Here is a 14,066-nt window from a genome sequence, read left to right on the forward strand (position 1 = left end):
AACTTTTAATTTTTAAGGATCATCGGAAATGAGAGTGTAAAAAATGACATTTTTTTCTGTATACACTGTCATTTTTCAATGATAATTGGAAAATGATCATTGAAAAATGATAGTGTATTTCAGCCTTTAGGGATGAGAATCATTTTTAGTATCGACCTCTTTAATTAAGTTTGGCATAATTAGGAAATTCGGGAAAGGTCTATTGTTAGCCATTATGGATAAATTAGGGGTTGACTAAATTACATCCAGTGAAGAGACCAGAAATGAAACAAAGGGTACTTATTACTACACTAAATAAATATATACACGTCAAATTATATTACAATATATATGCCGAGCAATAAATATCTTTTACACATCAACTGGTGTCCCATATTGAAATTCTCTTCACTAGAAAATAAGTGAAGATAAAAACGCATATAACATTTAAAAAAGGTTTATTTACAATGTTTATTTCTTCCTTTTAACCAAAAGTTGTATACAATGCCATTTTCGACCCCAGAGCTCTTTGAGATAAACTCAGGTTTTAATTTCAAAGAGCTCTGGGGACGAGAATGATACAATGCTTTTCCATGCGTATTAAAGAGCTTTGTTGCTTATGCTACGTTCATTCTTGTTGTTAAACAAAGCCTGTAATTACGAAGCTTAAAACAGAAATTTTTTTATTTTGTTTTGTTGGTTTCATAAACGACATGACTTCTTATCGTTATGCGGAATACTTCCAGTATAACGATTTCAGCATTTTGATTGGCTACCAAAGTTTTTGGGCAATCGAATGTTAAAATGATATCCATTTTCAGAGTAGGTCAGATCACTATGCAGTTAGAAATTTGATTTATCCGCCCTCCTCCCGGGATGACCCGTGCAGGAAAATGTCAGCTCTCCACCGGGGTTACTACAACGCAGACATGTGTGACACATGGGTGGGAAAACACAAGCGTATTACAATAAACACAAGGTTGAAGAACAAACTCTACGCAAGGAAGTCTAGGTCACCTGTAAGGTCCTCTAATACGTTCAACTAATCTGTTATCAAAACCTTTACAGTAGGAGAGCTGGAATGATCATTACTTTTAATCCGTGTTTTTATTTATCTATTTATAAAATATGTTCTAAAATAAAATAAAGCAAGCTTTGCAACACAAAACAAGTTAAAAACATTTGCCTCGATGTTTGAATCTTCAAAAACAACTAACGTGATAAACAAGCAGGTAAAACTCAAACTTCGGTAGAACCACCCGGAATAATAGCGTAACCATCCAGGGTGTCGTTAGAAGAGGAATTTTTCTTCGTTTCCGACTCCTTTCCATTTTGACTTAAACTCAATTTTTCTAACTCAGCCGCTACAGCGTAAGCCTCAGTTGAAATCTCATCTAAAGTACTTTCGCGAATACTGTCTTCTGTTGCTTGCACGTATTGATCAGTGGTGCATTTCGGCTCGTGTTGTGAATCCATAATGCTTTGTAATTTGCTCTGAAAGTTTGTCGTGGCACGCATTAGCGGTATTACTAAGGCAGGAATATTTGGCGAGTTTGCTGTTTTGTATTCTAACTCGTTTACTCGACGCCTTAAATCCGATATGGTTCTTGTAACTAACTGATTGCGATCTTCATAAGCTGTTTGCATTTCCACTAAGGTCTCAAGTATTTGAAAATCATGCGGATGCTGAGTTGTAATCAGTTGACAAACTTCGTTTAGTTTTGCGCTGAATTTATCAGAGTTTTGTAGAATTGGTGAGCTGGACAAGGACGGTCTAGCGGAAGGCGTTGATGGGGTGCTTAATTGCAGAGCAGAATCAAACTCTTCTATCGAACTTGTCTCCGATAATGTATTATTGCTATCTCGTCTCTCTCTTTCAGACGCATGACGTGCTGAGTGTCTACTACGTGGATTATTGCGTGGATTATAAGCATTTATTTCGCTATATATGGCACTACTATCGGACTCGCTCCGGTCTTCTAAAGATCCCTTTGCTGTTTTTTTCTTTAAACCGCTATCCGTTCGGCCCTGCTTTGATGTGGGTGTCGTACCATTTTGATGAATTTTAGCACGCAGCTGTGAGCTTCGTGTAGTGGCTACACGAAGTTTTGTTGCATTGTCTTTAGGTTGAATTTGTTTATCGTTAGATTTGTTTATTAAAGTTTTTTTAGATCTTTCACGTAAGCTTTGAGAGCGCCTCAAAGACGACCCTCCTTCTGGTGTATTATTTTGTACAATTTTATTCTGTAAATAATTAGTGACATCGGATCGATACCCGTTAACTCTGTTTACACTTGGCTCATAGGACGCTCCATTCGAGACCTTCCTGGGCGAGGATTTACTTCGTATTCTAGCTGGGGTGGATATCCTTACTGCAGATCCACGCTGAAAGTTCGATCCGTTAAAACCATCTGAGGAGGAGTACGAACGACTGATAAAACCATTCCCATTGCTTTTACCGGAAACCGAAGATCTCGGACTCGGTTTAGTTCGGTAAGAATCGAAACTTGAATTTAATCGAACGTCCCCATTCACACCGTGACTTTTACCATTTTCGTCTATATCGTATAATTCCATTTCTTGAAAGGACGATAAGGAAGAGGCTGGGGACAAACTTATATCGTCAAAACTATTTTCGGACCCAGTTCTTTCTCTGATAGCTTTCGCGATTGTTTTTTTTACAACAGGTTGTATTTCACCATCCAGAGGACTCATATGACCTTGCTGATATGACATTGGGTTCATCATACGCAACGCGAATGCACGATTGCATGGTGGGTAATTTCCTTTTAAATCCTTTCCCGGCATGCTATAACAGTAAGTGAAAAAATTACTATTTATGTGTATGAAATAATTTTGACAAAAACAGACGTTCTTAGAAATAGGGGAAATAGTTTGCGCCTGGTATACCTCTTATAAAAAAAACAGAATGTGCACAACCTAAAAACATTTGGAAACATTAAGCTTCACATGTTTAGAAACAAACTATACTTTAGGCTCTATATTTAGAAATATATAAAAAAGATTAAAACTTAAAAGCCTTCGCTTCAAATTAAACACCGCGATCATGCCATTTTATTAGCTAAGCAAATTAGGCAAAACAACCGTTAAGCTCAATTACGCAACAAAAATTTCAAAGATTGCAAATGAAAATTTGACAAACAGTATAACCAAGCGTATAAAAAATGTACAAAAAGAATACCGGTTTTGTAGACAGAACGCGTTACTTAATTTCCGGTCTAATTCAGTTTGGATGAAAAAAACAAACTATGTACCGCAACTCGGTTTATTCCATCTAGTTGGCGTCATAATCAAGTTACGATCACCCTTTTAAAAGTTTCACCCTTTAAATATTTGGTGACAGTCCCACTCGAAATACTAACGAAAAACACAGCCAATGCTTACAACTTTGAAGTTCATTACATATATGGTAAAGCTGTGGGGACGTTTTAAAGGAAAGATAATCAGAAAACAAAATTTAAATTAAAATTTAAACAAGAATACATCTTTAGCACAACGAAAGAATACAAATTAAACAATAAAACAGCAGTGACGCCATCTTTCTATCTGTTGTATATTTTTGTTTTCTTTTGTTTAAAATTGAAATAAGCCAAAAAGACAACTTTTATTGAACGTATCTTTCTTACCGACCGTACGTTTTGTTTACACATTTACGAACGTAATCGTAATATCGTTCTTCAGTCGTTTGTTTGTCGGTACCCCATCGTTTTTCGTTTTCCCTTCGCTGGTTGCGAGTAGCAAAACGAACTTTTCTTTCCGCCATAAATATATTTCAGAGAACAAAGACATTTAATTTTTTGTGAAGAAAAAAAACATCAACGCATTATTCGTCTGTCGAAATTGCCACATCAAACTTTGAAATATATTCAGTCCGTGTTTGCGTGAAAGAAACTCGATGAAAATATATATGCAGCTTAAATTGTTCATTCACTGAATGAAATATCTTCATAAAACAATCATTTTACATTTCAGCGCACAAATAACATTCAAATTACATGAAAATGAATGCTAATATATGAGAATAAAAATTACGAATATAGAATAAAAATAACAAATAAGGTGCCAACATCTACCTGATGTGTATTAAATGTCAAATTGTGCAGTTATTCTCAACTTGAGATATGTTTACGAAGTTTTTTGAGCAAGTAATTCAAAAGAAAGAATATAAATCTTCAGTCGCATTCACTTTTGTAACTAGCGCTTCATGCGCTTCAATGTCAAATGAGCGGTTTCTACATGCAGAGATTTCTTTTTACTAAACATTTCCAGAAGCTTACAAAATATTGTATCGAAAATAAAATTTTAGTTCAGCGTAGAAATATTCTATTTATGAAATAGTCAATTTCATCGACGTTTGGACAAATCAGTCTATTTCTACTGTGAAGCTTTTGCGTCATCACCTTATATAGAAACAAGGCGTTCTCTCTTATTCTGTTCAACCTAAATAAACCATTGAGAACCAAAGTGGATGTTATTGAGGTAGCTAAATGGACAGAAAACAAAATCTGCGTTCAATTTAACCATGAATGTAGTTTGCTAAATAATTGACACTTGGTTAACCATAAACAACCAATAGAAACGGATTTTAGAAGCACGTGATTAGAAAATTTAGATTTTAACAACATGCATAATTTAACACATAGTAAACATTTCTATTTAAAAAGAATTGATAAATTTAATACTACGAAGTTTAGGTATATTTGCAGGTTGACATTCTAACCGCCCACTGCTCGGGCGTAGAAAACATTTCTGGTCCTTTTTACGCACGATTTTTATAAGCAATATCTTAAAAGCAACTCGAGCTCAAATTTGTAAATGCAAAAAAAGAGGAACAGCAATATTTCTCTTGTACTAAAAGTCATATTTCAAGGCGTGCTTGAATTTGTCCTTCCTAAGTAAATGGTCACGAAACTACAACAACATTATGCTTCTATGTGATTTGTAGTGTATCACTTTGTAATCCTATCACAATTTGTAATCCTATTGCACCCTGTAATCTTATCGTAGTTTGACATTCGATTTTGTAGCAGTTTTTAAAACCAATCTAGCGCAATTTTTAATCCCACCTTGTCACACTTAGTAATCCCTTTAGGTCAAACTTTTTCAGGTTTGTTGCTATGTGAAATATACATGACTTTTTTTAGAACAAGGAACGTCCTAAAAACTATTGATGTTCTTATAATTCTTATGCTTCTCATTTTTATTTTTCGTTTTTATTTTGCTTTTTTTGAAAATTCGTATACCTTTGGCTAATATTTATTTCTATGCAAGAAAGTATTACGAGAATCTAAGTCAATATAAAATCATTTAGAATTTGGAACTCTCATTTAGATACACATACATAAATTTGGCTAAATTAACAATAAATATTTCGTAATACCAAAATTAACACTCAAGCCAGGCTCAAATATCTGACATTATAAAAACATGATGCTGAAAGCAAAAATTTATAACTGTTATAAAGAAAACAAACACACGGTGCTTCACAACACGTGTTAATGTCACATCATCATGCTGAAGTTTAAATGTCAGAAGCCGGCGTTGAACTTTCGCAAATCACTCGTAAGTTAAATATATGAGAATGAGGAAATACGCGAGCAGTATCTTTGAAGTAATACTAGTGGTGGCCTGTAGATAAATCCACGGGTTCGTCCGTCTTTTATTCACCGTACTTCGTGAGTCTCGCTACTGCGGTTACCATTTTGTGTAACAGACATACAGACGTAGACGGGTATTATAATATAGATCTTAAAAAAAATAAAAAACAAGAAAGGTAAACAATAGTTCCTGAGACTTTTCTCGTTTGAAAACTCAAAGTAACTGAGCCTCAACTAAAACTTTGTTTTATTTATAACAAAACGTGTAGCTATATCTACGAAATATATTCCACCACAAATTTAACTTTTAAACCTCAATGGAAAAGTACGGGGCATTATTAATTTTTAAAACTTTGATTTTCTTCAAACTAAAGGAAGATTAATGTCACTTTACTGTCTTGTGTCATGCGTCCTCCACAAGTCATTAGTGTCAAGAAGACGGGTCACTGTGATGCCGGAACTATTGACAAGTTCCGATAACGTCATAATAATCCCGGTCAACATATCGCCGCTAATTATACAGCCTAACGTAATTACTGCAACAGAAGCTTACCCTCGTTGAATAGCCTATGCTGGCCCTTAGAAGCCTTCGCTTTTTGTCAAACATCTATTAAAAAAACGCATTCTTCCTTAGAATGAAGAATGAGAAAGAAATATAGTGGTATTTTTCAAAAAAATTAATAACATTTCCTTTATACAAAAACCGTATGAAAGATAAAGTTATAGTATAATGGGAATTTAATGGCGTTAATACCTAACGTCAACCACAGGGCTTTTTTGCAACAAGACTCGCCGTCCCTGTATACAAAGAGACAGAGCCATGGAGTCAAGGTTAATTAAGAGCGTTAGAAACATAAACCTAGCTTACTGAAAGAATTAGGAGGAAGAGAAGGAAACACACAAAACATTGATTCTTTCATAGGGCACATCGAAAGATGAAGCATAGAAGAAACTATGTAAGAATATATATGACTTCGGAGATTCCAAACTTTACAACATGTTAAGCATTTTCGTTCCCAGAGCTCTTTGAGATATTAAAACCTGAAAGTAGAACTATTTTCGAGGTTTGTCTCAAAGAGCTCTGGGGACGAGAATGCATGTTAAAAACATTAACGGCTTTGTCAATACTAAAAATTAAGTAACGAGAAGTCTAATTTTGAGTTAAATACTTGCAAATCCACTTATCTAATACAACAACCATTAGACGATGATATTGAGTCATAAAAAATCTGATGACACCGACAAATTGTGGTAACTTTATAACCGTCATTGCCAGCATAAAAATGGCGGAAGTACAACTTAACGAAAGTTGTAGCCAGCAAGTTTTGTGAAGCTTCCTTTAATGTGTCAAAGAGCTTCTATTTTTACTTACATAATATTCTTCCTCTCTTTTTCTTCTTTAACAACTTCATTTTTAACGAAATGATCCCTCATTTAGAATTTTAATACGAGAAAAGTTATATTCTTTTAGTAACTGCCATTTCGAATTTGGTCTAAAATTATCAAGTAATGTTTTGATAATAGTGTTCTCGCTACAATATTTTTGTTTAAACCTCGCTTTAACAAAACATTTCGTAACACATCATAAAGACACACATTTTCAATCCTAAACATAACAAAATTTTCTTCATACATAAATTTTTTTAATTAAATAACGTCGCATTATACTTACTGAATTCGATCAAAGAACTTCACCATATTTTAAATCTGTTCAAAACAAAACCCTTTTATGATCCATTTACTATATGAACTTAACGAAGTATAATAAAGCTGATCTAAAGAACAGAAGTTGTAAACTCCACAGAAACATACAATTTTAATTTATATCTAAACGGGTTAATTGTCTTTTAGTAATAGACCATTAACAGCGAGTGTTACGTCATGAAAACAAAGCAAGAAAATTAATTGTAATATCGCATAATTAAGACACGTTAATGAGTATTTTATTATCCTTTTTGTTCAATTTAAATTCCGCACATGGGTTCAAATGAGACGTATAAAGCCCACATGTTAGATTTTTATGGTGGTGCGATTACAATTTTGATTATTTCACGTATTACACGTGTTTTGATTATTTCGTTTTTTTTTATTAATGTTGCGTACTTGAACACGTACCCTTAATGTTTGGACGAGAGCTCTTCATAATATAATTTTGTAGAAACTCACTGAACCAAGTTTTCAAGGTTAAACAACAACAACAACAGTAACAAAAACAAGATAACAACAACAAAAAACACGTCTGAAAGTTTTTAAAATCAGAACAGCAAAAAAATTTTTTTAAACAGAGATTTCTTCAAAAACCGAGTGATTTTGTGTATTCTGATATTTACGCAGTTAGAAGTTTTAAAACAAAGACTTGATTACCCAATTTATTGGTGATCATGATTAGAAGTTGACGAGACATACACACTAATTAAAATTGATGTCTGTTTGTAATAAATGATTGACATTGTCAACTGCCGAGGATTTCAAAGCAGCAAGTTTTTTATGATGATGGTTACATCCTGAACATCTTTAGAGCAAACTAAAGGCCGATTTCCTTTAAAAGCAATCCCCACTGTAATTCTCATAATTTAGACGTCGACGCTAGCTGCATCTCCATGGCACTAAAACACAGTAGCGTTTTTGCGATTTGATTGGTTGTTGATGAATGACCGCTGGAACGTTGGAAATCAACTTAATTGACTCTTTTCAACTTCTTCTAGCTGGAAAAATACAAGTTTCGAAGTTATAAAAAATTAACGCGCACACCCAGATAAAAATTTGAAGACGGGGACTAAAAGGTTAAGAATAAATTTACCCGTAGATAGCTACTTTAAAGGTGAAAAATTCCGTGATTTTTGAGGAAAATAGTTTAGTCCCGCGAAAAATTTGATTTCGCGAACGTTATGCTTGCTTTACTTGCATTTGTACATTTATTCATTATACTCATGAATTGGCAAAGTTAATTCTCGCAAAAAATCCAAAGTCGGCTAATTCGCTAAATTCGCGAAATTTCTATATCATCGATTTTATTTCTACTTTAGGTTATTAAAGTCAGTTGCTTAGATAATTGCGTTAGTTAGAATAATTAATGTATGAATGGGATCCTACCATGAAGTATGTAGATATCACACACATAAACTTGAACCAAAAACAACCTTCCACGTTTTACCATCGCTTTCTACGTTTAATAACTTCAAATATTATTTACATTAACGCTTTTTAATATTTGTTAAATGTCTTTATTTATTCCTAAGAAACTGTTAAGATGGCGTCATATAAATATGTTTACTTTTTTGTTTATTTTAGAAGAAAAGATTTCCAATGCTTCTTTACATTTGCGAATAATATAAGTGATATAAAACAGAGCTGTCGAAAGGGAAATTGAGATACCCAGCTGGCTCAGTGGATTTTAACCGGATTTTAACTTTTTTAAAATTTCATTCAAATTAGAAGGCTAGATTCAAATTAACGATTATCTTATTGGCTGCCAATTCGCATGCAATTATGAAAAACACATGGTCTTGCATTTTTACGGAGAATTTATTCAGCTGAAAATTTGAGTTTCTTTCTCAAAAATATGAGAATTGACGAATCAGAATGAAATTTTGTTTTATCTTTGCAACTTAACATAGGACTTACTTAGTGTTTTATGACAAATTTCACTGGACGTTTAGAAAATTTGTGATTCTGGCTTATAAAGTTCTTTTTAGGTTTTTCGCGAAAAGATTTAAAATGTGCTGGTGAAAAAAGAAGAACAGGCATGTAAAAAAGCTTCCAAAGTATCAGAAACTTTTACAGATTGACAAAAATAAGATCCAGAGAGGATGGAAAACGTAAAAAAAGAAGAATCATATCACACCGCTGATCAAACGCCGTCTTCTTTATTATCGTTTAGATACTTTAGCTACATCGTCAAACATATAAAGCGCATTTAGCTAGTTAAAGACAATCTCACAGCAGTATTTCCGAACCAAAAAAATACCTGCCAAATGTCCGAGCAAATAGACGGAAGTTAAAGGCAATCTAGCAAAAAAATATAACCTCAGAACTTAAATCACGGAAAGAAAGTGCAAACCAAAAGAGCTATATATCAAAAAAAATGTTAAAAAAGAAATCTTATTTCTTACCATCATAAACTATGAGATATTCTTCTTCTTTCAACTAAATTTTTTTTTATATGATTCATTCATCTTTAACTAGTGAGCATTTATTTTTCAAATAAATAAAAGCATAATTCATATATAACACTTATATTGAAATATAAATAAATAATTGATTAATTTATAGCTATGAACCAAAATAATAGAACTGTTTAAAAGCGCGAACACAGTAAAATATAAAACCAATTGAATGAAAGCGATGTGTAGGTATGTTTCAGCATAAACAAAGTTTTGTGCGTATGCTGTCTATCGACATGCCGTCAAAATATTAAGTGTTAAAGCTTTTGAACTTGTCAGTATTCACTGAAGTCTCCGTAGGATCCTAAGTTATTGATTCACAGATAAAAAAATGTTATTTTTTTCCCAAATCCTTAGGACTTCACAAGCTGTGACGTTGGCTGTAAGAACACGTAAATAATGTGTTTTACGCACCGGTAACGTACCGGTAACGTTGAATTTACTTTTATACGGCTGCATTTTCGGAACTAATATTGTTTTTCGCCCGTCTTCACGTCGTAACAGGTCTGCCTTTAGGATATTATTGTTTCTACTAATATTCCCAGCATTGGGCTTCCCGGGATATCCAGTTTTGTTTCCGAGTCACAAATATAATGACTTGTTTCAAATTGAAATTTACGACAAACCAACCTACATCAATCGAAGTGTCACTTCAATTGTGTATTTTAATGAGCAGTGTGAAATTTACCGTTTTCGTGTCTGCGTGAAACTTAAAGTTTGCGTGAATGCAGTATTAATTTCCGATGGGTGTGCGAACATTTGAGGCCCAAACTATGGGCGCAAAATATTGGGGCAAATCTCTCGCGAGTGAGAGTCTATATAATCTTGAACAAATATGTTTGTGCAATCAAACAAAATTTAGTCTTGATAACATGGTAGACCGCGATAATCATGACCATTACATCTTGTAATAACAGTACCATTGGTTCAACCTTTTGTTGAAGATGATCAATACTTGTGAAACTGTCTTATAAATGCACTATACAGGCTATTTTAGGAGGATTTTGGCATGTGCACAGCAAAAAACCTTACGCCAAGTGTTTACCTATGTTAAGTGTGCTAACAATGTTTAATGTCTTATGCAATTTGGCTTTTTTGGCGTGGGTATGGAGGTGAGGCTTGCATGTCTGTCTTAAAAAATGCTTGTAGTAACACCAGGTACGTATCGTCTAATTATGCGCCAAATTATTTCGCGGCCAGTATTATTGTTACACTACACAGAGCTGGCGCAAATTCCAATCAAAAATAATTTGGTTTCACTCACACCACAAAGAGTGGTAATTGTCAACTGATGATGTTGTAGAAGTCACAATGAATACTTCCCTGCGGCGACTGCATGCCTGAGTTAATATTTACGTAGCTATCACTTGAGATATACAGGTGTAAGTATTTGATGGTCATAGTTTAATAAAGGAAATTTGTATAGGAGCGGGATCAGTCTTTTTGTCCACCTCACTCTCACAAGCTTAAGCTATTTGCCTAGGAAACTTCCACGGGAAGAAAATTTCAATGTAGTTTAACCTCATTTTCCGCGAAAGTTTATTCCAACAAAAACTCGGACTTAGACTTTTGTCTAAGTCCCGAGTTTTTGTTGGAATAAACTTTCGCAAAAAATGTAGTTTCGGGAGGTATGCGAAAGTCTCGAATCTGCAAAAGTTAATTGCCGAAATTTTAACGGTAAATTGATAACACGAAAGTTTCTTCACCGCAAGCAAGAAAGAGACTTTACCTATTACCTATAATTTCTCTCTACTAACGCGTTCACGGACATAGCTAAACAACGTTTGGACGTTGCGCTAAATATACTTAAGCCAAAAGTCTACTTCAATCTTTTACAACGACGATCATAGCGCACAGCTAACAGCGCTTGATATTGCCCAATAATTCCAAAGACGCTATCGACCGTGTTGAAATTCATTTTGAAATTTTAGACTGTAAACGTTTTTTTTATGTATGAATAAAATATGCTTTATGAGAATCTGACTGAGAATTGATCCAGATTTATTCATCAGACTGACTTTCCATGGAAAGAAAAATAAAATGACATATTATCGTCAAGCTCTTTTTTGTTTTTTCAACTGCATATCTAACCTGATAAAACGTCTACATCAAACGTGTAGACTTTTACCAAGTTTCCAGCCACTTCATACACATACAACTACAATACCTATACAGACGTCTACTCATATATCAGAATGGGCTAAGAACAGTTTCAGCCTGCGTTGATTTTTATCATTCTATAGACGACTTTCATCGTGACGCATGTTGTTTATAATCTTCAGACCTCGTACGCAAATCGACAGACAAAATAATGCAGGCTGTAAGTCGTGGACCAATCCAGTCCATTCCAAACTTTAATTTCAGTTAGAGGCATCTTTTGATCTTAAAGTTAGAATATAGCTTGCATGTAGTTTAGATCATACATCAGTGAAAAGATGCTAGTGGCACAGTAAAAAAGTTTTTAACCATAATTTGACTTTCTTTACCTAAGGTTTACATTTTTTGCCCGTCGATTTTTCTGATTTTTTCCGCGCATGCTCAAGAATCCCGTAAAAATACGTAAACATTGAAACTCATCTATAAAAAAAGCTTTCAAATGCTGGGAACTTGTTCCTTTCATATCAGTGTGTAACCTAGTTAACTAAGGTTTCTTGGAGAATATGGACATTCACTGGTGGTGGGAAAATAATGCTGAGTCTCCTGGCTAATAAGTGGGTCAATATCAAAAGAAACCTCACTTCATGCAAATATGGTAGCGGCGAACACGTGCTTTTTTGTTTAACGATAAAGCTGAATTCGCGTCTACACTGTATACACTGTAACAATAGAATAACCGGAATATTAAGGGGACAATCGAGCCCAACAAAAACAGGAAGAAAATTCTCTCTACAAACGTCTCGCTGGCCTGTACGATCAGAAGATTTCGTCTTGTACGATAAAATACATAGAGCAATAAATTTAACACTAGCTACCTTTCAAACTTGTGTTTGGTTCCAGCTGTTAAACAAACTGTTCTCTTTACCGGCTACAATAAAAACAACGCAGCTTTATAATGTTTTTAAACTTTCGAGATGTAAAATTAAAAATAACCGCGAAAAATCACAAATATTATTATTCCGGTACTGTGTTCGTCTTCAATGCAGCTATGAGTTTGTGGCACATGTGAGAGTTATGAATTATTGATAAATCATACTGCAAATTCACAGAAGTGATTTAGGGGGTATTGGTATAGTTCTTTCATTCATTTTTCTTCTTCTTTGTTTCAAAATAATGTAACTTTAGTTCTTATTTTTCATAAATATGTTTTCGTAATTATAACTGCACTTACGAGTTACTTAGAAGAAAAAATATGGAACGTTTACAGGATAAACGCAAACCAGTTATAAAACAGATCAACCCCCTGCAACCTATGAATTTTTATACAGATCATCCAAATATTGTTGGGAAGATTTTAACTGGTATTTTATAGCGAGGTTTGCTGTGTATCGAGTTTACTCTAATTACCGCCCACTTTTAACGCCCTACAATTACCGCCCACTGAATTCTTGAAAACAAAACAAACAAAAAAAACTCCACGATATAGTTAGACACGACATAGTTCACTAAATATGCTTCCGCAGTTAAAACTAATTAACGCCCACTTTAAAGAAAGGTTGGTCGAACTCAAAAGTTATCGTTCTGTGAACATTTAATCTGTGTTTGACATTAAAGAATTTTTTGACATAGAATCAACGTTTTCGAAACAAATGGCTTGTCGATGCAATAAAAATGATGCTAAAAATGGTATGTCCTAAGATAAAAGATCGAACCGAGATATGTTTTAGTTCGAACTTTTATTTGTTTTGTGGATTTGTTTGATGTAAATGTGTCAACCTCGATCCAAGGACCTGTTGTTTTTATTTTGCATATGGGACGGCGAGACGAATATCAATAAGCGCAGCGCTGATGAGAGACAAAAAAACCTGAGGATGAGGTTGGTAAATGTACATGAAACATGTACACTTACACATTGAAATCATCTAATGTCAAAACACAGCATAGCTAGTCCTGTGACTATATGAACACAGGTAGTGCTGTTGACTGCAATTTTTAAAAATATTTAATAATATTATTTAATAATGAAAAATTCGTCTTGGTCCACACCAAGACAAAATTTTCATCATCTTTAGATCAGTCCAATACGACAGTACCATTTTCACCTGCACTTCAGAGAGTAGTTAGGTGCATCGACAAGTGTGGTTTCTAACTGCTTGTGGAGCTCCTTATTTAATATTTGCAACTGTAATATACTGTCCTGGGACTACCG

The 14,066-nt window shown here is 34.0% G+C and overlaps 1 protein-coding gene across 5 annotated transcripts; it reads right to left on the reverse strand.

Annotated features, from left to right (window-relative positions):
* Positions 1-264: 264 nt before the first annotated feature.
* LOC130647790 (uncharacterized) lies at positions 265-9,801 on the reverse strand. 5 transcript variants are annotated; one of them, XM_057453764.1, is made up of 2 exons: positions 9,710-9,801; positions 265-2,788 (listed from the first exon to the last, which is right to left on the reverse strand). In XM_057453764.1, the coding sequence occupies exon 2, from the start codon at positions 2,785-2,787 to the stop codon at positions 1,219-1,221; it is 1,569 nt and encodes a 522-aa protein (XP_057309747.1). In that variant the 5' UTR covers position 2,788; positions 9,710-9,801; the 3' UTR covers positions 265-1,218. The 5 variants fall into 5 exon arrangements, with proteins under 5 accessions (XP_057309747.1, XP_057309749.1, XP_057309746.1 ...); XM_057453766.1 differs by lacking the exon at positions 9,710-9,801 and adding an exon at positions 8,691-9,014; XM_057453763.1 differs by lacking the exon at positions 9,710-9,801 and adding an exon at positions 7,270-7,586.
* Positions 9,802-14,066: the final 4,265 nt, after the last annotated feature.

The sequence above is a fragment of the Hydractinia symbiolongicarpus genome, chromosome 6 (assembly GCF_029227915.1).
Source record: "Hydractinia symbiolongicarpus strain clone_291-10 chromosome 6, HSymV2.1, whole genome shotgun sequence".
NCBI lineage: Eukaryota > Metazoa > Cnidaria > Hydrozoa > Anthoathecata > Hydractiniidae > Hydractinia > Hydractinia symbiolongicarpus.